The 26,968-nt window shown below is 47.0% G+C and overlaps 2 protein-coding genes and 1 pseudogene across 2 annotated transcripts in view; 1 reads left to right on the forward strand and 2 right to left on the reverse strand.

Annotated features, from left to right (window-relative positions):
• Pitpnm2 (phosphatidylinositol transfer protein membrane associated 2) overlaps nt 1-6,971 on the reverse strand; it is a 92,924-nt gene extending 85,953 nt beyond the window's left edge. Inside the window, exon 1 of the mRNA XM_033762683.1 lies at nt 6,875-6,971. The gene's annotated coding sequence lies outside the window, so the exon portion shown is untranslated. The remainder of the gene's footprint in view (nt 1-6,874) is intronic.
• Nucleotides 6,972-15,193: 8,222 nt separating this feature from the next.
• On the reverse strand, nt 15,194-15,657 carry LOC104848404 (annotated as a pseudogene).
• A 4,022-nt stretch (nt 15,658-19,679) lies between these two features.
• Nucleotides 19,680-20,189, forward strand: LOC104848405 (peptidyl-prolyl cis-trans isomerase A-like). Its single transcript, XM_033762466.1, has one exon. The coding sequence runs from the start codon at nt 19,680-19,682 to the stop codon at nt 20,172-20,174; it is 495 nt and encodes a 164-aa protein (XP_033618357.1). The 3' UTR covers nt 20,175-20,189.
• The last annotated feature ends 6,779 nt before the right edge of the window (nt 20,190-26,968 follow it).

Consider the following 26,968-nt stretch of genomic DNA (forward strand, 5'->3'; position numbering starts at 1 on the left):
CTGTGCTCTTGTTAAGAGGTTGGATTCAGGCAGGGCAGAGGCCAGAAAAAGACACCAGCACAAGCCTTCTAAAAGCCACCAGAGAGATCCGCAACCCCTGTCTACCCAGCCCCTCTGCAGAGTGAGGCCTGAGGAGCTAGGGGGACTGGAGGATGCTGGACGGGCCACTGTTTCATACTTTCCCTGCAGTACTGGAGTCCCAGGACTCCAGCAGGGCCACCGTGCCATTTCCCTTCCCTCAATGATTACGAAGTGCTAAGAAGAAAGACTTCCAGCAGGCCACCTTGCTTCTGCCCAATGCCCGCTGAGGACTAACTGCCTCCTCCTTCCCTCCCTCGCCTCTCCCCTTGACCCCAAGGCCCAAGTGTGAGCTGGCAGAGAGTCGGTGGGGCACAGCCTCCCAGAGCACACGCGCACGCCAGCCTGCAGCGGTGGCATGGCGGGGAGGTGTTCCAGCAGGCTTATTTATAGCCAAGCCCCCGTCTGCACGCTCCTCGGTGCTGCCTGCCTGCCTGCCTGCCACTGGGGCTTTTCAATCCATGTCTATATTTATTGCTCGAAGCTGTTGCGATAATGGCAGGGCCAGAAATAGCCTTGAAGACGTTCACGTGAAGCTGAAAGGCAGGTCCCCAGCTCCCAGGCTGACCCAGCCCCAACATCTGCCGCTTGGCAGTGGGGAATGGGGAACAGCTGGACAGGGCCAGGGAGGCAGCTGCAGTCACATGGGAACAACATAATCCGTCTTTCCCCGCTGGCCTCAGCCCTCTGTAGTGAGGCAGGGGACATGTCCAAAATGATCCATCACAGCTGCCAGGCTGAGGGGAGACCAAAGGTGACATGGTTTCCTGACGTCAGAGCGCTAATCAGAGCAGACCATTCAGCTCCAGGAAGGAGAATCGGGGCAGCAGGCAGAGACTCGTGGAAAGCAGGTCATCTGTGACACTGGGCTTGCAGGGAGCCACCCTGCTGCCCTGCTACTCATACCCAGACTTGGCACGGGCCTATTTCCTATCTCCCACCCTGGTAGGAAGAAAGATGGAGTGGAAACCCTGCTGCCAGGGAAGAAGCTAGGGGCGGGGGGCTGGGATATTGGAAACCCCCAAAACCTCCACTACTCAGTGTCCACTTGCAACGTTCAGCTGACGGCCACACTGAGGGCCTTGCAGATGGAAGGAGTGGCTGAACGACTCCACCCGTAGACTCAGGACAAACCTTGTTCAAACCTTAGCTCAGTTGCCAATGGCAAGGTGAGCAAGAGGCTCAATATCCTTCCTCATCTGCAAAACTGAAAGGCCAGGACCAGGTAAAATCCCTTCTCCTTGGGCTCCCATCTGTGAAATGGGGATCATGTCAGGGCTTACTGCACATCTTCAGGGGACTGAATGAGCTTGAGTCAGGGCTGGGCAAGGCATCAGCTGCCTTGACTGTCACCGGCTGTGGGTACCAGGCGCACCCATGAGTGATGTTTTCAGCAGATGCAGAGGCTGCCTGTCGGGTGCTGCCTCCAGTACTGCTTCTTGCTCTTCATTGCTCCCAGGGACAGGCCTCAGGCTGATGAAGCCTCACATACCTGTGAATCTCTCCCATCGGGGTGCTGCCTCGAGTGGCAAGAATCTGAGAGGTTGGGGTGGACCTGGAATAGTTCTGGAAAGGCAGACGTCCAAACCAGGAACATGGCAAGCATAGGGCACCAGGCATCCATGTGCATCAGGAGTAGTTGGGTCATTCAGAAGTCACAGTGCTGGCACTCTTGGGCAAAGCACAGACCACAGAAGTGTGCACTGGCCTGCTGTGCTTGGGCTCCCTCTGCGTGAGCGTCCTCTTGAATTAGCTGACATCCTGGCCAGGACACCACACAACATAGGCCCATCTATCAAAAAGTCTGTCCAGAAGTCCCAGTGCTGTAGTGTGGTACAGGGCCTCTGGGCCTTGCCAGCCACAAGCCTGGGGTGCCCTGTCCCCCTCCTCCCCTCAGGCAGGCAAAGTCTAGGGAGCAGTGGCCTCCCAACCTGGGAACACTAGGTATCCTCCAAGGAATATGGGAAGGCAGATCTAGAAGAGTACCCACTCTGCCTTTCACCCTCACTGTGCAAGGGAGACCTGCAATGGGGCTCCATCTTCACCATTTTGTTTCAAAAATGACAGCTCTGGGTGAGCGTGAAGGATGGAATTAGCTCACAGGCTCATCTGGCAGATGTTTACCATGCCAGGCAGTGGTGTCCAGTGAAGGAGAACATGCCCTCTGACATGGGGTCAGATACAGATTGGCTCTGTCAGTGTGAGTCCAGAGGGAGGGCCCAAGTGCAGCTAGAGCAGTGAGAGGGCAGCACCTGACTGCCTGATAGGGAAGATTTCTTAGAAGATAGAAGACTGAGCGTATCAGCTGGACCTTGAAGGATGCAGAGATGCTTACCAGGAGAGAAAGGAAAGACAGGAGAAATAGCACAAACCAAGCCCTTTATCTTTGAGCATGCTGGGTGTGTTTGGGGGCTATCAAAAAGTCTCAGAGTGCTTAAGTGCCGGGTCAAAGGGCAGGGGCAGAGGCTGAAGAAGGGGCTGGGCACCAAGCTTGGATTTCAGGAGCAGAGATTTTGAACCCATGGGATTTGGGGAACCCGCATATCACCGTTCTGATGATTTGTCCTCTGATGAGGAGCCCCCCTTCTCCATTTGCTTGCCCCACAATGGGGTGTCCTGATACCCTCTGCCCTGCTCTTCCTGGATCTGTTGTCCCTAGTGCTAACCCATTTACCTCTGATAATGCTCCCTCCTTGCTGCGAGCCCAGACCTGTCCCAGGCCTCTGCAGAACCCAGAGCCTAGTTCCCCTGAAGATCTCCCCAAGCCCATGGACCAGCATTTCCCATCCCCACCCAGGACGGGAAGAACCACATTTGTGGGGAGACCTTGGAGCACAGGTGATCTCCTGGGAGCTCCCCGGCATCAACCATTACACTGCACAAAGGAACAGTTCTTTGTTGAGCACCTCCTGAGTGTCCAACACTACACCAAGGCTCCATGCAGGCATCCTTATCTGCTGTCTTCCCTTTGACCACTGTCTTTTCAAGCTGAGGCCACAACTTGGGAGAACCCTTAATGGTTCAAAGAAATACACACAGTTCCTCAGAAGCATCCTTGAGGAGGACATTGGTGGGCTGACCCTGGGCCAAGCGGGGATGCAAGAGAAGGTCCCCCGGCTGAGACACCACTGTGCACCCTACCCCCCTCATTCTCACCGACACACCCTGCTTCCATAAGCTACCCACAGTAAAGGGTCAGGGGAACTTTGACACGTGCCCCAAGGCCTCCTCCCCTCTATTTTGAGAGAAGACGCTGGGAAGGGGTCACGGGGAAGGGGAGGATGGGATGATCTCCAGGGACAGTGGAGGGGTGATTCTCCTTCCTTGAGCCCCTCAAAGCACAGCCCTGTTTCCTCTGACTTCCACATGTAGCCGAGCACAGGCACACGGAAGGTGATAACATCTGGCAGCTCAGTGAGTGCCCAATAAGGGCCACTGTTCCCACTGAGACCCTGCTGCTCCAAGGGAAAGCCAGCAAAACCCTTCTCTGAGGGAAATGGGAGTTACAAAGAGAGAGGTGAATCCTAAAGTTCACCACAGTGCAGGGCTCAATTTAGGCACAGGCCCTAACCTCAGGGTTCTAACCTGAGAATCACTGCAGCAGGCTGGGAACCTGAACCGGAGGGCAGCACTTGTTAGATGATAGAGCTGGCCTGGGCATCAGACCCCGCCCCCACCTTTCACTAGCACAGGGGGACAGCAAAGAGCTCAGGACTTGCTCACAGAGCTCAGGGACCTCAGGGCAGCATCTGTGCTCTATGGCATGATGCCAGGGAGCCCTCTCCTGTCCTTGGTCCCCTGCTCCAGCCCACAGCACAGTTCTAACATGATCCTTGACAGCCTAACCCCAAGGCTCCCGTTGGGGCAGAGACTGCCCAGGAAGAGGGATGGGAGGCTCGGCTAGTAAAAGTGAAGCAGCACCTGGGTCTCGGTTCTCCCCAGGGCTGGGGAAGGCCCGGAGGCTGGCATGAGGCAGTACAAACCCTACCAAGTCCCTCGCTGCTATTGTGGTCTGAGCTCCTCCTCCTCAGGATTCCTTGCCAGAGGCTCATCACATTGGAGACAATGGCAAGAAGTGCTGTGGAAGGAAGCACGGCCTGAGACCCTCCCTGCTGTGCCCTGCCCCAAGGACACTGACATGGCAGCTGTCTTCCACCTTGAGCAGGTGCTGAGGGCCTGTGTGCTCCTCAGCTGAGACCGTCTCTCTGATGGATGATCTGTCCTTGGGTCCAGCAGATGCAGAAAGCGGCCAGGCTGTTTTGAGAAACACAGCCCCAGCTGCCCTCCACTCCACCCCACCTTCAGGAAGGAAGGCTCTGCACTCCTCTGGAGCAGGAGTGGCTCTAAAAATAAACTCAGCCCCTTGGGTTTTCCTGCCTCAGCCCCTGTGGAGGAGAGGACAGGGGTGCCATAAATTCTATCAAACGTACAGCAGTTGGGCCAGGGATTTAGCTCAGTGGTTGCACTGCCTGCTTCGCAAGCACAAGGTCCCAAGTTCAATTCCTGGTACCAAAAAAATAAAAATAAAAGGTACAGCAGAGTGCTGTTCCAGCCCATAGGAAGAAAAGCAGGCTGATGTGGGCCAGGGGCTTTCAAGGAGCTTTTGAGAAAAGCTGGTGTCTGAAGTGGGCTTGGAAAATGGATGGGAGCCTGAAGCAGGGGCCAGAAAAGAGATTACAGAGCAGGAACTGCACAAGCAAAGCTCAGGCATAACAGGGCACCAACTCCACTGCTCACAGCTGCAGCCCTGGTCCCTGGAACAGTCCCTGTGCAGACTAAATATCCATAAATAGAGAGAATTCCCTGAGGACATTTTGGGTCTCGGCAAAGACCTTCACAGGAAGTGGGCTATTGTCTCTGCAAACCCACTGATCTCTGGAATGCAGCTGCTGAGCAGGAAAAGGACCTTCTTCCGGTAAGAAAGGAAACAGGAAGCCAAGGCTCACTGGGCACTAAGAGGCAATGTCAGCACTCAGGCTGGCAGTGCAGGTCAGAGATGCTCACCGCTCACCTTGGGGTGAGGTCTCTGCCAGCCCGGGCACAACCATGAGGTTCTGACTCCAAAGAACCCGAGTAACTACAGGAGAAGCCTCAAGTTGGGCTGAGGGTTACTACCTTCCCCACACCACTCCTGGCAGCAGAGACACCTTGGGAAGTGAATTAAAGCAAAACAAAAAACAACATAGCACTCTCTCCTTAACACTTGGAGGCCTCTTCACAGCAAGTGAGGAGAATGAGCAATTAGAGAAGAAAACAGCCCACGGTAGCAGCCTAGAAACACAAAAGCAAGGAGGCATGCTCACCGAGCCCCATGCAGCCCAACAGGACCCATGAGCCTGGCCCCGTGGAGGGAGGGGCCATAGAGCAAACCAGGGTGGAAATGTGGAGAACAGGCCTTGGGCTTCAAGCCTTGGGGTCCAATCCCGATCCAACTGCTGACCAGCTGTGTAACTGGCAGCCTGACATCTCTCTCTCTGAGGCTTGGCTTTGCTGTCTTGTGGAAAATAGGACCCTAATCACCATGGTGCAGGGCGACTGTGCAACTTGGCAGGGTTGGTACATTGAAGGCCAGAGCCCTTGCAGCACAGAGGCTAGGAACACAAAATTGCCCTTCTCTTCCAGCTTCCTCACCTTCCTTAGATGGAATATCCAGCCTCCACACCCCACAAACTCACATGAGCCAAAGAGCACCTAGACCAGGGAGCATGAGAGTTCCAGAAAGGAAAAGGAAAATCATTTTGCCTCCTGTTCTACCCACCAAAGGCCTTGGTATGAGGAAAAGGGCAGGGCAAGACCTGGACACATGAAATGAAATGGACAAGAAGCCAGGAGGTGCAGAATTCTGTTCTCGGTGGAGGCGGACGGTGGCAGGGCTCAAAGCACTGGGCCATTTGATCTCTAGTCCTGACACTATGGCCAACGCACTGGCCTCAGTTTCTCACTGTGGGACGAAGCACGCCCAGAAGGATGGTACCTGTGAAAATACACAGGCATTTTTCTGGGCTACTGACCATGGCCCATGGACGAGGCAGCAGCCCATCCTCTTCACAAGGCCAGAGGGTAGCTGGAAGCCAAGCTCCCCAGCCTGGAAGGAGCTGTCATCTTGGAGGCAAAACTCTTGCCTGCCCTGTCTCATGTCCTGGGGTAGGGGTGCAGGCTAATTCTTGAGTTCAAACAGCAAAGTGCCACCCTGGGTACTCTATAAGAGGAAAAACAGCAGCCACCAAGGCCTCAAGGACCAGCCCAAGGGGTTGTATCGAGCTGGCACCTGAAGCTGTCAGAGGCAGAACATCAATCTTCCTGATCAAGTGATGATAAGTCAATACTGCAAGGAGCAAAATCAATAAACACAATCCACCCAACATTAATCAGCTAATCAGACTTTTATAATAAACAGAAAAAAAAAAGCCCCTATATCCTCAAACTTCACATACCAGGGCACATGAAAGAGCTATACAATATTCTTAAATATATACTTACAACTGCAGCAGTTCACCTATTTCAAAAAACTGGAAATCTATTCATTTGTTATCTTTAAGACCTTCTTAAAGGGGCTGGGGATTTAGCTCAGTGGTTCCATCACCTGCCTCACAAGCACAAGGTCCTTGGTACCAAAAAAAGACCACCTCAAATTTAAAGGCTACCTTATTGTATGTTTAAAGTATATTTTAACAGTGTGGTAGTTAATAAAACACAATTTTTTTCATTTTGAAAAAAAAAAAAAAAAAGACCAGGGCATTCTTCAGGGCCTCAGCTCTGAAAGGCAAAGGTCATTGCATCTGTGGTCAGGCCTTACCTCTGAGCAGCTCCATCAGTGTCCCTGCCACATGAAGAGGGGTGGATCAGAAGGCCCACAGAAGGTTGTCGGGGACTAGGACACACGGGCAAGCATCCTGCAGGGAGAAGCCAACAGGAAAGTTGATAAGACCCTCAAACCCCCTCATTCCATGCCTGTTGATGAGGAAGCTGGCAAAGTCAGGCCTCACCTTGAACAACAGAGACTACCCATCCCAATAGGACAAGAGAGTCCAATGGGGGAGGTCTAAACTAGGGGTCTCCTGTTTACGGAGGGACCCAGTCCCAGATGCATTCAGGGAGCAGGTGCCTAACTCAGAACTGCTGAATGACGATACCTGCTGGCATTGACTTGATCCCCTTCTAGGCTTAGGAAAACTGCAGGAGGTGGAACTGACCACCAGCATACACAGTTGCCTTCCTATGGTTGCCTTCCCAGAACCCTGTTGGGATAGGAGGATTTTGGACTTCAGGGCCACATAGGGCTGGAACACTGGACAAAGCAGGATGGAGAGTCCTGGGTGGAAGATGTAGATGACTGCCAGCAGTCCCAACAGGCTCTCCAGCTGGCCACTGTGGGCCCACATGCCCACCACTGCCAAAGGCCCTGAGGCCAGAGTCGAGCACACAAAACACAATGAAGAAGATGGAGAAATGGATATTCAGGGAGTCCTGGTCCCAACAGCCTCACTGGTAACACAATATTTATAGGTACAGTGAAGCCTCCCAGCCCCGGGTCCCTTGGTCCTGAGATACTGGGGCCATGTTGCAGCTCAGCACATGTTCTTGCTCACCTGACACACTGATGAGCCCTCATCCCCACACCTACATCAGCAGCCAGGCTGCAGCCCAGCAGCTCCTTGAAGGTTGTGGGCACTGGGGCTGTTCCTGGGACTATACCCAACTCCAGGGCCACTGAGACCCAGGTACCAGGCTCCAAGATGCCAATCTGTGCTGGCATGAGCTGAGCAGTCTGGACAGAGGCAAAATCAACATCCAAGGCTAATTTCATGGAAGATTCAGGTGACAAAGTGACCAACTGTCAGTGAGCAGCACAGAGAGCAAGAGCGAGAGGAGGGAGAGAATGGAATCGCGGAGGTGCAGAGAACCAGCAATGCACAGCAGTGGGAGGTGTGGCTGCAGGAACGGTGGCTCTTCACAGGCCGCCCCCGCCACCGCTGCCTCCTACATTCCCAGGGAAGCTGTGCAAGAGGAACACACAACTTTTGGAGGCAGCCCTCAGGGACATTGGCCTCCCGCCTCTGGGCAGCTGCATGTACACGCGCGGCCGGTGGGCTCCCGAAGAGACCAATGTCCCTGGTTTCCTACTGCCAGCCCAGGGCCCTCAAGCCTTTCTCCCCTACATACCACCGAATGCCACGACCTGCCAAGCCCCTGTGCAGCCCTCTCCATCTTGTTTCTTAGTTTTCACTGCCACACCTCCTAACAACTCTAAGGTCGCTGAGGCTGAGGGTTTGCCATGGTAACAGCCCACTCCTCAGCCATCTGGATTTGGCAGGCAAGTCCCCTCCACTCCACATGACGCCTCTCTGTCGGTGAGGAGGTCAACGTGACTTGCCCAGCACAATCAGATCCTCAGGGCCGAGGAGGACAAAGGCGCTCTGAGGAGGCAAAGAGGGGCGATATCTCAAGTCCAGGTGAGGAGTAAGCACATCAGGCAGCCACTTCAGGAATAGACCTCAGGAGCAAGGGACCCCAAATGTCCCTGGAATGAACTGCAAACACACTGCCAGTAACTCAGGTGGCCCCGCATGTAAATGGAAGAAAGCAAACCAGTCCACTCCTTGAAGGGGAAATGAGAAATAACATTGAAACACGATCCTTGCTGAGATCTGCTGCATGCATGTTCTACACATGTGCAGCCATGGTCCCACGGGCAGGAGTCTAAAACAGAATAATCTGATCTTGCTTTTCTCAGGAGCAAAAAGAAAACATTACCCTGCATTATATTTTAAATGTAAATCTTCTGTGTGCCTTTTTTTTTTTTTTTTGGCTTTTTGAGACAGGGTTTCACTGTATAGTTGAGACTGACCTGGAACTTATTATGCAGCCCAGGCTGATCTCGAACTCACAGCAATTCTCCTGCCTCAATCTCCCAAAAGCTGGGATTACAGGCGTGTGCCACCACGCCTGGCTGATCTGTGTGCCTTTTGAATGAAGAAGAGTTGCATGGGAGAGGAAAAAAAGAAAAACAAAACAAGAACAGCCTTAGACACAAGAAAGCAGAAGTCAGAATTGCTTTCCTGAAAAATTTTCAGATCCCAGATGCTGTTTGAGTCGGTGCAAGTGAATTAGTAAGTGAATCTGTTTCTCTATACAATTTCTATTAATGGAATATCAGTCTCTCCTCATCCCCACTAAATAAATGTCAAACACACACTTAAAGAATACCAGTTTGACGGGATGCCAACCTGCAAGCTTACCCAGACGCCCGCATGTCTTGAGCTGGCCCTGGCTGGAAGCGTAAGTTCCAAACAAGTGGGTGGCGCAACTGAAGCAACACTGCTGCCCCGTCCTCCAGTGACACGGAGACGGAGGCAGGTGGCTGGAGGCTGGGCGGGGAGGCTGATATACACGGCAGGTGGTTCCGAAGCATGAAACCTAGGATTCTGACAGCAGGCCAGGGCCTTGGATTCCACGGGGAGTCAGGATTTCTGAATTGTTTTGTTTTGTTTCTGTTTGTTGACATAGGGTCTTGCTATGTAGCCCACTCTGGCCTTGAACCGTAGCTCAGGCTGGCCTCAAACTCTCAGTCCTTCCATCTCAACCTCCCAAGTGCTGGGATTACAGGCGTGCACCATCATGCCCAGCCTCTGATTTTTAAAAATTGAGATAGAACTTACATGATATAAAGTTTACCCTTTTAAAGTGTACAGTTCAGCAGTGATTAGCCTACTTGTAAGGTTGTGCGACTGTTATCACTACCTAAATCTGGAACTTTTTCATACTGCCTAAATGAAACTATGCAGCTACGAGCAGTTACCTCCCATTCCGTACTCCCAGCCCCTGGCAACCAGTAATTTGCTTTCTGTCTCTATGGATCTGTCTATTCTTGGCATCTCCTATCAAAGAAGTTATATACTACGTGGCCTTTCGTGTCTTTCACTTAACATGTTTTCAGAGTTCATCTATGCTGTAGCCTGTAGCAGTACCCCACTCCTTCCTTTTATTGGTTTTTTTTTGGGGGGGTACCAGGGATAGAACTCGGGTCCTTGCGCGTGCAAGGCAGGCCACCGAACCACTGAGCTAAATCCCCAGCCCTGGTACATTTTAGATATACATAACAATAACATTCATCATAGGGAATTTGTACCTGTACATGATATATCTTGCTTCTTCTTTTTTTCCCATTCCCCTCCCCTCTCTTCAACCCCTCTTCCCTTCCTTATTTATAAAAGCTTTGTTTCCATTTTTTCCTTCTATTCTCTATTTTTTCTTATCCCTTCCTCTCTCCCTTTCCCTTCCCTTGTTCCTCTTCTCATTTGAACATTTTCTTCCCCTTTCCCAATATCTATTATACAGTTTGGTCCTTATTTACACTTTTGGTTCCTCACACCAAAGAAACAATGCAGTATTTAAGCATGTGTGCCCAATTTATTTCACTTAAGAGTGTGGTCTCAAGGTGCATCCATTTAGCTAGAAATGTTTCAAGCTTATTGTCTTAGTTACTTTTCCTATCACTGAAACGAAGCACCCAAAGTTAAAAGGAGAAAGGTTTATTTAGCTCACAGTTTGTAGCGGTTTCAGTCCATAATCAGCTGGCTCCGAGGCAGGGTGCCACATTGCAGAGTGGCAACAGTTCATGGCCGTGGAAGACAGCAAAAGCAACAAGGGACCTTAACAGTGTCTCCCTACCCCTTTTAGCTTATTCAGACTATTTAGGGTGGGTAACACTCAAACCCTTAATCCTAGTGCCCTCAGGCCTAGTATCATACCATGAATCAATCATACACTCTAGATTCAGCCACTGAATCTCTGAAAAAGACCTAAGACTCCATGAGGCTTTGAGAGGATGTCTAAACACAAGCCATAACATCTATCCTTCATTATGGCAGAGCAGTACTCCACTGTGTAAAAAACCACCTTTATCCATTGATGGGTTGATGTGCATTTGGGTTGTTTCTAATATTTAGTTATTACAAACTGTGCCACTATAAACATTGGTGTGCATATATCACTGTGGTATGATGTCTTTAATGCTTTTGGGAAGATACCAAGAAGAGGAACAGCTGGGAAGAGGGTCAAATGAAACCTCTAGTTTTAGGTGTTTGAGGAATCTCCATACTAATTTCCACAGTAGTTGCACCAGTCTACACTGCCACCAAGAGTGGAGAAGGGTTCCTTTTTCCCATAGCCCCTCCAGCAGTTGTTACTGGTTGGTTTCTTCTAATAGTCATTTTTTCTGGAGTAAGATGTAATCTCAGCATTGTTTTAATTGCATCTCTCAAATGACCAGTGATGTTGAACATTTTTTCATAGATTTATTTGCTATTTCTACTTCTTCATCTGAGAAGTATCTATTCATTTCAGATCCCCATTTTTACATTGGGTCTTTAAATTTAGGGGTCTGATTTTTTTAGTTCTTTTTATATTCTAGATATTAGTCCTTTGAGGAACAGCTAGCAAAAAATTTTTTCCCATTCTGGGAGTTGTCTTTGCACTCTGTGGGTGGTTTCTTTTGCTGTGCAGAAGTTTTTGATTAAGATGAGATCCCACTTGTTGATTCTTGGTGACATTTCCTGTGCGGTAGGGGTTTTATTCATAAAGTCTTTGCTTACATCAATGTCTTCAAGAGTTCTACCTATTCTATCTTCCAGCAGATTTAGTGTTTCTGTTTGAATATTTAGATCTTTGATCCATTTTGATTTTAGTGCACAGTGAAAGATTTGGGTCTAGTTTTAATCTTTGACATGTGGAAAGCCAGTTTTTCCAGCACCATTTATTAAAGAGGCTGTCTTTCTTCCAGTGAAGGTGTTTGGCTCCTTTGTCAAAGATAAGGTGGCTGGGCCGGGGATTTAGCTCAGCGGTTCGGTGGCCTGCCTTGCAAGCGCAAGGACCCGAGTTCAATCATATAGAGAAAAAAAAAAAAAAAAAAAAAAAAAGATAAGGTGGCTGAGTATGTATGGAGTTGTTTCTGCATCTTCCAATCTGTTCTGTTGCCCCTCAGGTCTATTTTTTTGCCAGTACCATGCTGTTTTTATCACAGATTTTAATATAATTTCAAGTCAGAGATTGTGATGTCTCCTGATTTGACTTTGTTGCCCAGAAATGCTTTTGCTATGCTAAGTCTCCTCTGGTTCCAAATAAATTTTAGGACTGTTTTCTCTAATTCTGTGAGGTGTGCTATTGGTATTTTTATTATTTATTTATTTTAGGTACCAGGGATTGAACTTGGGTCCTTGCACTTGCGAGGCAGGTGGCGGCATCACTGAGCTAAATCCCCAGCCCTACTATTGGGATTTTGACTAGGATTGTATTAAATCTATATAACAATTTTGAAGTATGGCCATTTTCACTATATTGGTTCTTCCTACCCAAGCAAAAGGATACTTTTCCATTTTTTGATATCCTCTTTGATCTATTTTTTTCAGAGTACATAGTTTTCATGTAAAGGTCTTTTAGACCTTTTTAGATTGATTAGTAGTTTTTTTTGGGGGGGGGATGCTATTGTGAAAGGTATTATTTCCCCAATTTCTCTCTCAGTGACTTTGTAATTGGTGTACTGGAATGCTACTGATTTTTGAGCATTGACTTTGTATCTAGCTACACTACTGAATTTGATTATTCAATCTATCAGTATTTTAGTGGAGTTTTGGGTGTCTTCTATGTAGACTAACATGTCATCTGCAAATTAACATCTTCCTTTCCCATCTTTATTCCTTTTATTTATTTCTCTTGTCTAACTGCCCTAGCTAATGTTTCCAGAAGTATATTAAATAAGAGTGGTGACGGTGGACATCCTTGTCTTGTTCCGATTTTAGAGAGAAAGCGTTCACTTTTTGTCCATTTAGTATGATGTAGGCTGTTGGTTTGTCATAGATGGCTTTTATCAGATTAAGACAAAGACCATCTATTCCAATTTCCTTTAAGGTTTTTATTATAAGTGGATGTTGGACTTTGTCAAAGGCTTTTTCTGCATCTATTAAGATGCTCATATGGTTTTGTCCTTGGCTATGTTAATATGGTGTGTTACATTTATTGATTTGCATATGTTGAAACATCCCTGCATTCCTGGGATGAATCCTACTTGGTCATGGTGTATAATCTTCTTGATGATTTGCTGCATTCTGTTTGCCAGTATCTTATTGAGGGTTTTTGCATCTGTTCATTAGGAAGATTGGCCTGTGGTTCTTGTTTGTTTGTTTGTTTGTATCCTTCTCTGGTTTTGGCATCATAATGCTTGCTTCCAGGAATGAACTTGAGAGTACTGCTTCACTTTCAGTTTCATTAAAGAGTTTGAGAAGTTTGAGAAGCAACAGGTCTTTTCTAAATTTCTCGTAGAATTCAGCAGTGAATCCTCCAGGGCATGGAGGATTGTTAGTAGGTTTTTAATTACATCTTCGATTTCAATGACTGATATTGGTTTACTTAGAATTTTTATGTCTTCTTGATTAGGCTTTCATAATTTATATGTATCTAGGAACCTGTCCATTTCTTTTGTTTTCTATATTACTAGAATATAAGTTCTCAAAGTAAGTACAGCTGCTCAGGAAGGTATTATTTAATTTCCACGTGTTTATGAAGTTCTTGAGGTTTTTTTTGCCATTGTTTTCCAATTTCATTTCAATTTATATTGTCTGATACTATGCATAGGAAAAGTTCAATTCCTTTGCATTTACTTAAGAATGTTCTATGAGCTAGTATGTGGTCTGTTTTGGAGAACATCCCATGTGCAGCTGAGAAGAATGTGTATTACTGATGTGAGATGGAACATTGTAGATATCTACTAAGTCCATTTGATCAGAAGTTTGGTTCAGTTTGATATTTCTTTGTTGATTTTTTTTGTCTAGTTGATCTGTCTATTTGTGAAAGTAGGGTATTGAGGTTCCCCATTATAATTGTATTAGTGCTTATTTGAGTTTTCATGTCCATTAATATATTTGTTTTATCCAGTTGGTAATCTGGTATTTGGTGCATATATATTTATGATTGTTATGTCTTCCTCTTGGATTGTTCCCTTTACAAGGATGTAGTGACCTTCTTTGTCTCTCTTAATCAGTCTTGGCTTGAAATCCACTTTGTCTGCAAATAGAATAGCTAGTCTTACTTTTTTCTGGGTTCCTTTCCCATGGGGTATTGTTTTCTATCCTTTTACTTTCAGCCTATGAATTTTTTAATTAAATGTGTTTCTTGTACACAGCATATGTTGGATCTTGCTTCTTTGGGGGGGGTTATGCAACTTTTTTGAAGAAAAATCGATTACTAGCAGAGCTCTTAGTTGCTCACTCATCCATTGATAACTTGCATCATTTACTCAGTGCTATATTAAATAGTGTATTGGAAGATACATTAACTAATAGCTCTAAGCTTCCTAACAATTTAAATGAAAATTACAAAATGTTTTGAGGCCCTATTTTGGAATACAAAGGGTGTTTGAGTTCCAATTTCCATTCTCTGTAGAACAAGAATAGGTCAGGGCCGGTGATTTGGCTCAGTGGTTCCACCGCCTGCCTCCCAAGTGCAAGGACCCTAGTTCGATCCCTGGTACCAAAAAAAAAAAAAAAAACAAGAACAGGTCATTCCTTTACTGACTTGCATAAAATACATCACATTTTCTGTTCTGCCGATGCTATAAATTCAATACTAATTCTACAGCCACATGAGTTATGAGCATAAAATATATCATGCAATCTCTAGTCTTTAACAGTGAAAAGCTTAACAAGAATGGATGCTGCTAGAATAATGCTGCTTCCTTGCCATGATAACTGAGCATTCATCTCCTGCTCTCAGCTGGCTTCTTCAGCAGTTAGAGCTGCAAGGAGTGGCTTAAGTCTCATAACCAAATTAGAGTGGAGACATTGGCCACATAATACACATGCTCCATTTTTTTAAAAATTCTGAATCTTGGACAACTGTTCTCTTGTAACTACTTTACAGTTTCTAGAAGCAGTTACTGTCCAAACCTGGAAGAACTTAAGTCTCAAATGAGCATGTGAATGAATGGAGGGAATTAAACAAAAAAGAAAATTTAAAAAGATGAGATCTGATAGGGGAGAAGCCAGATGAGAAAATAAAAAAAGGAACGTAATTTAAAGTTTATTCCAGCTATAATGCAGGTTATTCTGATTTTAAGGTCACATCAAATGGCATACTTCTGAGTCCATTCTTGAGATAGTCTGTTATACTTGCCTCTGTCTGCTTTATAGATCCATGCAATTTCTGGCACTAGGGGGTCCTCTGGGTTTGGATCACATAGCAGTGAACAAATGGATAAGAGAATTTCAGAAATAATTAAAGCAGGAGACCACTGTGATCTTAGAAAATACTGAGACAAATGCTGCCATTGCTGTTTATATTTGGATGATAAATTCTTGTTGTAAATGCAATCTTAGGTGGTTTGAAGAGGTAGTCTGTAGGAAAACGAATTGTCAAAAAGAACACACCACCTCGATATGGGCTGTCATTAGGTCCCATAATTGTGGCTTGCCAATGGAACATGTCATCCCTAACTGGGCCTGCAGAACATTGTGCTGGAGGGTCACAGGCCAAATCACTAAGTTCCTTATTAATCTGCTTCAACACCACAGTCTGTGCTATCCCGGCCCTCAGTGTCCACATGTGCTCCGTCCTGCTGCATCTGGATGGCCCTTGGCTCCCAGCAGCTCAGACACAGCCCTTCAACTATGCCAACCGGAAGTCACGGGATCTTGCTTCTTGATCCATTCTAAGTCTCCTTCTTTTCACTGGTAAATTGAGACCATTTATGTTGATGGTTATAACTGATATATATTGACTTAGCCTTGCCATGTTATTTTCTTGTCATTGGTTCCCTTTTATTCCTCCCTTTGTTTAATTACTTGCCTTGCCTGGTATATTCATTCTCTTGGGGTTCATGGAGTTGTAGCCCTTGTTATCTCTTTCTAAAATGTCCTTCAGAACATTTTAGAGTGCTGGCTTGGTGGTCATGAATTTCCTCAGGTGTTCTGTGTTGTGGAAGTATCTTATTTCTCCATCATTTTTGAAAGATAGTTTTGTAGGGCACATCAATCTGGGCTGGAGGTTGTTTTCTTTAGGAGTTGAAATACTTCACTCCAAGCTCTCCTTGACTTAGGGGTTTGTGTTGAGAAGTCTGCTGTGATTCTTATGGGCTTTGCTTTATAGGTGACTTCTTTTCTCTAACAGCTTTTAATATTCTGTTCCTGTGTTGAATTCCTGGAATCTTGGTTATTATGCCTTTATGCAGTTTTTATTTTAATCATGGCTAACTGGAGTTCTAGATGCTTCACTTATCTGAATGTCAAATTCATTTTCCATGCTTGGGAAATTTTCTGCCATTACTTTTGTGAACAGGTTTTTTTATGTCATTTGTGGTATCTCCTGCTTTTTCATTGATTCCAATCAACTTTATATTGTTCTTCCTTGCATCATCTAGCAGCTGTTGGATTGATTTCTCATGTTCCCTTGCTATTTTTTTAGAAATAGTTTTTTTTCAAAATTGCTAACCACAATATTGTCTTCTATTTCTAGTATTCTGTCCTCACACTGGCTTATTCTGCTGAATACTTTCAATGGAATTTTTAATCTCCTGGATTTTCTTTGAATTTGTTTCATGGATCCCATTTCTTTCCTTCATTGAATATTCATGGTTTCCATCATTTTCCTAAGCTCCTCTACTTACTTTATCTGTATCTGCTCTAGAGTCACAAACTATGTCTTTCATTATGGTCATTGTCTCTATTCCCACTCCTTTTTATAGCTGAGTAATATTCTACTGTATGGAAAGATCACATTCTATTTCTCCATTCACCCATTGTTAGACATCTGGATTGTTTCCACCTTTTGGCTATTATTAATGAAGCTCCTGTTGATGTTTGTATATAAATTTTTGTGTGCACATATGTTTTCAAGTCTTTTGCGTATATATCTGTGAGCCCTTAATTTTTCAATAAAATAATGTCACTTAATTTAAATCAAGGAATACATCTGCAATTTGAAAACTATCTTGAACTCAAAAGACAAAATGGGCATGGGGGAAAGTGAGCTTCTCTTGTCCCTGTGCCCTGCACCTCTTTCTTCTTCTGTCCATTGCTCCCAGAGGCAGCCTCTCTGCAAACACTCTGCCTCATTGTAATGACAGCCTGCCTGGGAGGAACCAAGCATTGGGAGCAGGCAAGAGCCAGCCTGGTAATGCCAGAGGAAGAGCACAGGGCATAGCCTCATCTTTTATGAGTGTGCCCCTCGAGAAGCTGCTTAGTCTTAGAGGACAGCCAGCAGGTAGACAGGTCCAAAATCTGGCTCAGTCACTTCTGGGCTCAGAGGTCTCAAATGAGCTGCTGAGTTTCTGGGACTCAACTTCCTTATGGGAGTGGGGTGCAGGGACAGGAGAAAAAGGGAGGGAGACAGAGAGAGACACTAGGATCTACTTCACAGAATGGCCATATGAGTGGATGAGCTAATAAATGCAGTGGCTTTACACCATGCCTGACACACAGAAAATGCTCAGTGGTTGCTGCTGCTATTGCTACTACTGCTTCTTCCCCCTACTGAGTTGATCCTCCATTTTCTCATCAGGAAAACAGAGTAGTGACCTCCATGTGCAGACCCCCAGTGAAAGCCTGGTGTGTGGCCACTTCTGGGCAGTGGGGCTCAGTGGGTGAGCATGGCTAAGCTGCAAGCTCACCTCCCTGCATGCTGCTCTGGGCCTTCTGAGAGCCAGGTCTCTCTTCTCTTGCACTGCAACAGCTCTGGATGCCCTCCTGGCATACCTATGGCAGGCAGGCTGGATACATTTCATGTGGCCTGAGCCTTCTTGAGCCTCTTCTCTCTCTTGCTTAGCAAGCGCACTGCCCTGGAATGGAGCTGCCCTTTCCCAAGCCCAGTCTTCTGGAGGCAGCGGGGAGCCCTCCAGACCTTCATAGTGAGAGCTCCTGAGGGCTGGCAGTAACATTAGTGGGGCCACAGGGACAAAATCAGGAGCTCTTCTTCTCCCAGCTGGAAAACGATGCCAGCAGAGCCCAGAGATATGAAACCCAGAGCTGGGGAAAAGGAAACCAGCAAGGCTTCCCTGAGCGAGCAAGAGTTCATGGGGAAAAAATCCAACGCACACACACACACACACACACACACACACACCAAAAAGGAGACATTCTTAGCCTGCAGCAGTTGGTAGCATTATGTAAAATCCCAAGCCCACAAAAATATCATTTGGATGATAAAAAGTTAAATTTAGCTGAGTACAGAGTGACTAATACTATGAGGGAGAGGCAGCACCCCCAGTTGCCTGGAGCTGATACAGCTGGCTTTTAGAAACTTTTGACAAGTAACCAGGGCTTGTGCAGCACAGAATAACAGATTATGTAATAAGAGATACAGCCATTGGCAACACAAAGCACAGATCGAGCAAGCAACCACAGCTTCTCCAAGGAGGGAACAGGTAGGGAATCCAACAGGACCCTGTCTTAGAAATCCTGGGCTACGGAGACCTTCATATCCCAGTGGGCTCCAGAGGCACTGGCCTCTGGTTTGTGTAAACAAGAAGCTTTTCCAGTGTGGCTCAAGTAAACTGCCATCTTGGTGGACTTCAATGAGCATCCTTCCTTTTGAGTTCAGCCTGGCCCTCTGACCTGTCTGAACCAACAGAATAGACTAGAAATGACACTGTGCCAAGTTTGTGTCTAAACCTGAGGAAGGCCTAGCTGAGAACAGAAAGCAGCAATACAGACAGGTATTTCTTCACCCTGTTCACAGCAGCATTACCTACAATAGCCAAAAAGTGAGAGCAGTCATGGATGGACAAATAGATAGCAAAATGTGGCCTGTCCAGACAATGAACATTAGCCTTAAAAAGGAAGGGAACTCTGATACATGCAACAATATGGATGAAATTTGAGGATACTGTGCTGAGTGAAATAAGCTAGTCACAGAGGGACAGATACTGCATGACTGCACTAAGTGCAGCAGCTAGAGCAGTCAAATTCAGAGAGATAGGAAATAAAATGGTAAGTACCAGGGGCAGGGGGAGGAGCAAAGGGAGATAATGTCTAATGGGCACAGAGTTTCATTTTAAGTACAAAGAGTTCTGTAGACGGATGGTGGTGATGGTTGCACAACAATGTGGATGTACTTTAATGGCACTTTGCTGTACACTTAGAAATGGTTAAGTGGTCAATTATATGTATATTTTATCACAATAAAAGAAATTAAGAAAAAAGGAGGAAGTGGCCACAGCAGCCTGAATTCTTCTGCACTTGTGTTCTGGGGGAAGAAGTAGCCTTGTAAGAAGCCAACTAGCTGGGGCCCAGCCCAGCCCAGCCCTGGGGAGCAGGCATGTGAAGGAAGCTTCAGCTGGTATAGCCAAGTGCCAGCACCAACTTGCCAGCCATGGGAGTGGGGCAATCTTGGAAATGGATCCTCCAGCCCAAGTGAAGACATCCAGCTGACACCAGTGAATGGGCAATGTCCCCACCAAGCCTTGTCCAAATGGTTACATCATAAGCAAATAAATAAAACGGCAGTTTGAGAGAGTATTCTATTATGTAGAAATAGACAACCAATAGTGGTGAGGCTCTCTGAGGGGTTGGCTCTGCAGATGCTGCTGTTCCCCCTCTAGTTGTTTGCTGTCAACCATGGTCAACCCCTGCATGTTCTTTGACATTGCTGCTGACAGCGAGCCCTTGGGCCGTGTCTCCTTCGAGCTGTTTGTAGGCAAAGTTCCAAAAACAGCAGAAAACTTTCATGCTCTGAGCACTGGAGAGAAAGGATTTGGTTATAAGGGTTCCTGCCTTCACAGAATTATTCCAGGATTTACGTGCCAGGGTGGTGACTTCACATGCCACAATGGCAATGGCAGCAAGTCCATCTACGGGGAGAAATTCGATGATGAGAACTTCATCCTGAAGCACACAGGTCCTGGCATCTTGTCCATGGCAAGTGCTGGGCCAAACACAAATGGCTCCCAGTTTTTCATCTGTACTGCCAAGACTGAGTGGTTGGATGGCAAGCACGTGGTTTTTGGGAAGGTGAAAGAAGGCATGAACATCGTGGAAGCCATGGAGCACTTTGGGTCCAAGAATGGCAAGATCAGCAAGAAGATCACCATCACTGACTATGGACAGCTCTAATGTGTTTGACTTGGATGTATTGCAACCACCAGACCATTCCTCTAGCTCAGGAGAGCACCCTCCGCCCAAACTGCTCGCATTGTCCCATCATCTCTGCTCATTTGTCATGCTCTGACATTTCTTCTGTAATGGGCAACACCGAATAGCTTCTGCACTCACCTCACTGGATCAGGAATTTGCACACTGTGGACAGAGACCTTGATGGTTTCTGTGGGTGCAGTGAAATGATCGATGGTGTGGTGTCCAGACCAGAGTTCCAGGGGCTGACTCTGTAAGTCAGCTCCCCTTACAGGGCCTCAGTTTCCCCATCCACAGAGTAGGAAATAGCTACATGGTCTCTATAAGGCCTCTCCACTCAGCTCCACACTGTGCAGTTCCCTGGTTCTGACATGAGGGAACCTCGACAGATGATCCAAAACCCAGTGACTTGCATCTAGGTTTACAGGCCAGACTCAGTCCCTGGGACCCTCACACATGTCCCTTTGGAACCCTACTCTCCACTGTGTCCTGTGTCCTCATGAGTTTGTTCATTCATTTCACAACATCTGGCTTGGTTCAATTTTTCTTTTCCTATGTCACATTTTTAGCCTTCTGGAGCTAAATAAGGCTATGAAATTAGAAGACATCACTTCCAAGCTCAGCACTTAAGATGTCCGTATGATCCTTCATGTGTGCCAATGCGCTCTTGTTCTCTTCCCCGCTCCTCCCTCCTTTTACCTCCCAACTGACTGATGGACCCAGCAGAGGACTACAAAGGAGTCCCAGGGAACACTACAACCACAGTGTGAAAGGAACCTGAGTCCCTGATTCACTAATCCAACAATGCCAAGAGTGAAACAAGCCTTTACTGAGCTATGTCACAGAGACTGAGGGAGTTTGGTATAACATTACTTACCCTTACTAACCTGCTCACCAACCTGCTACTACACGTCAGAGATGTGAAAGAAACAGGACGAGTAGGCCCAGGCCCAGTCTTCACTAACCCTCCTGGAACGACTAGTCTAATACTCAAGGAGTATCAGACACAGACCAGTTCTGCATCTGACTATTACATGCTAAACAGTGGGTGGGAGCCCTTCCTGTTTCCAAAATCCTTATGGCATTGGGTCATTACAATTTCCCCCAAGATGAGATGAACAAAGAAAGAAGCCAAGGAGAGAGAAAGTTTACACCAAGACTTTTTCTTGAGAACAGTCTACAAGCAAATGAGTAAAAAGTCTTAGCTGTGTTCTTCCTGATAGGCAAAGCAGGGAGAGAAATAAGTTCACTCACAGCGTGCTAGCCAACAGGAAAACACTGGTTCAGGGTGAAAAACAAACTTTGTGCCAGTGAGCAGCTCTGTGGGGACTGGGCTACAGGGTTACCAGTTAGGCTTCCACATCTGGCACAGCCAGAGGGACCAAGATTGCCTCCAAAGCCATTGGCCCCCAAGGTGTGGGGACAGCTTTGCAGCCCTGTCTGCGGTGTGACTGGCTCTTGAGGACAAACTACTCCATGTAATTCTTCATCCTCATTAATATCAACACTGCAGCACCATGATAATGATGGAAAATATTTACATACCGTACCACTGACGGGTTGTGTGGACCATCTGGCTACTGGATGCGGTATTGTCAGACACATGGTCCTTCCACAAATGCTGCGCCTTAGTACTGAGGGCAGCAATGGAAACGGCACCACCTGGCCTGTCCTGTCATACTCTCGGCCACTGGGAACGCCAGTGGCCACTGCCTGCTCATGTCCAGCTTGCCCAAGTCCGTGGAGGGCCTAGTCACCTGAAGGTGGAGAGCAGCACTTGAGACTCCCAGCTCCTGATGGATCTGGGCTCTGCATTGATGATGCTTCTGACTCCCCGGCTGATCACAACCTCCTCGGCACTCAAGTGCTCCCAAAAAGACTGACACGGGGACTCCTCCAGTCAGCTCAGGGGCTGCTGGATGTTCCCGAGGCAATGGCTCAGTGCGCCTGTCCTAGAGCAGTTTTTGCCTGTGTGTGTCATGCTCGGACCAGCTCAGGCCTCATAACTGCAGCGGGTAGGTGCGGGAAGGTGACCTGAGCCTTATCCAGAATTTCTCTTTATTCTGTCCAGGTTGCCTCCACTGAGTTCTAGCATCATGTTGGATGCACAGTTGGTTTTTTGTTTTTTGCTTTTTGTTTTCTGGACATGAAAATTTTTTCTTTTAAAGACTGGGGTGTTAGGTGGGCTGTTTTATTACTATTTTCTTAATTTTAGTAAAGGAAAAAAGTTCCTTTTGGAATCTGTTCTAAAGTAGCAATTTTCTTAATGAGAAGCATACGCTGGCCGCCCACATGAGGAGGCTTTGTCAGCAGGGCGATCATATCGCCCTGTGAATGTGGCAAGTCGTGCCACCTCCCTGACAGCCATGAGTCACAGGGAGCTCGTCACAGGTGTGTGTGTGGCTGCCTTGGGGTCAGCTTCACAACTCTGACATGGGCTTTCCAAGGGGCGCCTGCAGGGAAGGCCTGGCCTTGTTTCTGTTACCTTTGAGCCTGCGGGCTTAAGGCCTGTTTATAGGTAACTCCCTGTGGCCTAGAGAACAAATGGGCAGGGCTTAGGAGCCAGCTCTGCCTCACCTGGCTCCTGGAATCTGAGTTTAGGCTGATAAATGACCACTTGGCTCTCAGTGGCTTCCTGAGCACCAGGCCAGCAGTCTCTCTGGGTCCCTGGATCTCATGAAGGGTCATGATCTTCCCTGAGACTAAAGCTTCTATCCCTGCAATGTCACCTACGGACAGAAGCCAGTGACCAAAGTCAGAGCCCTTGGCTAGACGTGGCAGGAGGCACTGTCAGAGGCACCCAGATGCACACTGAAACAGTACCGAGGCATAGCGGCTGTCTCCTGAGAGTAATAACAGGCTGGGATGACAACTGTCACTGGCAGCACCCAGCACCTCTGTGAGGCAGGTGGCCAGGCAGAGGCCAGGCCATCTCCCCATGAAGCTCCTCCTCAGCAATCAGACCTGGAGCACCTGTTATGAGCTGCCCTTTAGTTCTCCAAAACATTTTTTCTGCTCACCTGCTTCGAGATGGACTAGACAAATGCTCTTTTTGCAAGAGTTATCTAAGCCCCTGGAAACAGGGAAATTTTAAGGAAGGCCACACCTGGATCACTGGGCACTTCTTTGTACCAGGGTCCTAAGCATACAGCAACAGGCTGGGGACACCCAGAGTGGACATAGCATGGCCCAGGACTCCCCAGAGAACAGAGTTTTAGGCCTGGGGTTGGCCATGGGTCCAGCCCTAACCCAAGCCCCACCAACTCATCAAGAAGCCAAACTGCTTAAATGTTCTGCTCATTCTCTTTATTCTTAGATTAGACCTTTTCTACTTCTTTATGTCCTTTTGTTCGTGAGTTGAAGGCTAGAGTGAATTGTAGCTTTTTTGAGTGCATGGTTAAATAAAGACAGCGTTTACCATGCTACCCATTTTTAGGTGCACAGTGCAGTGGCATTCAGTGCGCTCAGTGCTGTGCAGCCATCACCATTTGTCTCCAGAGTGTTTTCATCTTCCCACGCTAAACTCTGTCCCCATTCAACACAACTTCCAGATTGCACCTTTCCTGCCAGCCCCTGGTAACCTCTGTGAATGGCAGCTCTTGGGAAATAATACTCTTATTTGGAAAAAAAATTTTTTTAATTGCACAGGTTAAATCCAATTCACAGGCCTGTTCAGGTCCTTCCAGGACAAATCTGGGTTCCCCCTAGACACAGATCCCCAAAGGTGAGATGTGTCAAGAGGTCCGACCTATGGGGATCTAGAAAGCACCAGGAGCTCCTCAGACACCCAGGGACGGACAGGGTGTCAGAGGAGGGGTGAGGCACAGACTTCTGCTCTGCCTCCCTCCAGACCATAGCCGGATGGCAGGGAGCCAAACCCCAAGGGTCCCTTGTCTATCTTGCCCACATGGACACCTAACAGACAGGTTGCTCTTCCAAGGCTGTATCAGGAACTCCGCCTGCCACAGCCGGCCCACTGTCCTGGGTGACTTGGCTCCAGATTTTAATTTTACTTAAAAGCTCTTCCCCGTCTGGGGATTTGAGGTTGAAAACCATTGCCTGCCCTCACATCCTGCAAGTGGAGTGCAGATGGGCCCTACCTCTATGGACAGCAGTGCAGCCAGAGTTGTCACAGACAAGACAGAAATGCCAGGAGCTGGTGATCCACCCTCTGGAGTGGTGTCCTGCAGCTCAGAGCCACAGACAGAAGAATCCACAGCTCCCAGGACCCTCACCTCAGCCTCATGCACAGCCCACCTCCTGTTGGTCCCATTCAAGTTCTGTCAACAGCAATCTGGCTCAACAAACCAGGGTCCCCCCTCCTAGGAGGCCCAGGCGACTGTAACCAATTCCACGGGGCCCCATCTCCAGGATTTATGCACTGCTAGACCAAAAAAGCAGATGCACAACAGTAGGCAGCTATTTGTGTTGGGTTTTTTTTTTTTTTAAAAAAAGTAATATATATATTCATATATGCAGATAATCTCTTGGAAAGAAAACATACACATAAAACTAGCATCCATGTTTGTCCCTGGAGGAAAACTAAGACACTAAAGACAAGGCAGCAGGAAATTTGACATTTGTCTGTGGACCCTTTTCTCTTTTCTTTTTTTCAAAAGGGGGGGATCAAACTCAGGACTTGTGCTTGAAGGGAAGGCACAGTGCCCTGAGCTAAATCCCCAGCCCTGGTCCCTTTTCAGTTTTGGTACCAAGTACATTACTTATCCAAATGATTTTTGAAATAACACATATGACTTTTATTATATATCATATTACTTTCCTATAATCTATTATGTTTGAGTTCCATAAACTAAGGGATATTACCCAATTTATCTCTACAATCTCGCCTACGTCTACGGCCATGTCATGTACAACTTTTTGAGGGCTTTATTTTATATATACATTCAATGCTGTGGGTTGAACCCAGGACTTTCCCACTAAACTATATCCCCACCAGATTTTTGTTTTTGTTTTTTAATTTTGAGACAAAGTTTCACTAAATTGCTAAATTGCCCAGGCTGGGGGCTGGAACTTGCAATCCTCCTGCCTCACCCTTCCAGAGTGCCACAATGCCCAGCTTGTAATATTTTATAAAGGAAAGAATGAGAGAGAATAATTAAGTGAACGAATAATAAAGGAAAGCATTTGAAACATAATGCTCTTTGAATACTAGAGAAGTGAGTTTTGAATTGTTAGGGAAAGGAGAGGCTAAGAAACTAATAGATAAATTGATACCTAGTTACAAAAGCAGATGCAGGAAGATAAAGGGATGGTGCACACCACCAATAGTGTAATTTAGATGATGTTAATTAATTTATTCATTTTTTTGGTACCGGGGATTGAACTTGGGTCCTTGCACTTACAAGGCAGGCCACCGAACCGCTGAGCTAAATCGCAGGCCCAAGATGATGTTAATTTAATGAGACTTTTAAATTTTTTATTTTAATACTATTTTACACTTTTAAATGACAACATTTAAAAGAAAATAATAAGTGGCCCAGACAACTTTAAAACACATCTTTGGAAACACATTTATGGACTGTTATTCTGGAAAATCTTACTCTATAATCCAAAAGAATAAGAAAATAGAACTGAAAAACAACCAGGCCTCCCAGAGAGCTGACTATAATTTTAGGAGATCTCCAGGGAGTGTTGAATGCTGGATGTGGGAACCCCTGCCCTGTTTACCTGCGCAGCCTAGCCCGCCAAGCAGGGTGACAGCAACCTTGCCATTCATAAGTGGGCTGACTTGCCAGGTGCAGTGCCTTGTCCCTGTAATCTCCAATCCTCCTTGGGAGGCTGAAGCAGGAGGACCATAAATTCAAGCCCAACCTGGGCAGTTTAGTGACTTAGGGAGACCGTACCTCAAAACAAAAACTGAGACGAGGCCTGGGTGGCAGGGCACCTGCTAGCATGTGCAAGCCTCTAGGTTCCATCCCAGGACAGCAGAAGTGGGCTGACTACCAGATCCAGGCACTGAGGTTCCTGGAAAAGCCAAGGATTTCATCCTAGGAGAATGGTACTAGCCCCCGTGGGTGGTCATATAGACATCTGTGGTTGAAATAAGGCAGAAAATGTAGAGTAACAAAATCACACTGAGGACAGAAAACAAAAGAACTAAGCAGAGAGAAGGGGAGACCACTTAGAAAGGAAATATAGAGGGCTGAGGGGTTCAGTATTAGAACATCTGGCCTGCACACATCCATCCACCCCTTCTTTGGTCTCAGAACAGCTCAGTACGTGGCATAGGACTTCATCGACCGCTGGGCAGCTCCAGTCAGCTGGATGACTCAGCCACACCTCAGAGGCTGAATTATCGCTATGGTTCTCTATTGATTGAAAGACAGGCAAGAAATGCCTTGAGAACGATCAGGGTAATGACCAGGGTAATGCAACAGAGCTGGCTCATGAGGTCTCCTTGGGCAGGTGGTACAGTGATTGTGACTAAACTCTGGTGGAATTTAATAATTTACTTCCAACCACCAGGTTCCTCTCACAGGGTCTCCCAGAAACACTGCCCCCCACCCTGCCCAGTTTCCATCCACAAGGTAGCCTTGGGAGGACCCACAAAGCTAAAGGGATGTTCTGAGGGCCCCCTGCTTAAAGAATGCACAGAGGATTGATCATATCTCTGGAGTTGCCATCATCATCTAGGACTAAGATAATGGACATGTGGCTTCTGTAATGACAACATAATCGTGTGCAAACATGTTCTGGAATATTCTGAGAAACACTGGAAAATTCTACATCACACCATGCACACCACACTCCTCCAT

The sequence above is a fragment of the Fukomys damarensis genome, unplaced genomic scaffold (assembly GCF_012274545.1).
Source record: "Fukomys damarensis isolate Sample0158 unplaced genomic scaffold, DMR_v1.0_HiC HiC_scaffold_12, whole genome shotgun sequence".
Classification (NCBI taxonomy): Eukaryota; Metazoa; Chordata; class Mammalia; order Rodentia; family Bathyergidae; genus Fukomys; species Fukomys damarensis.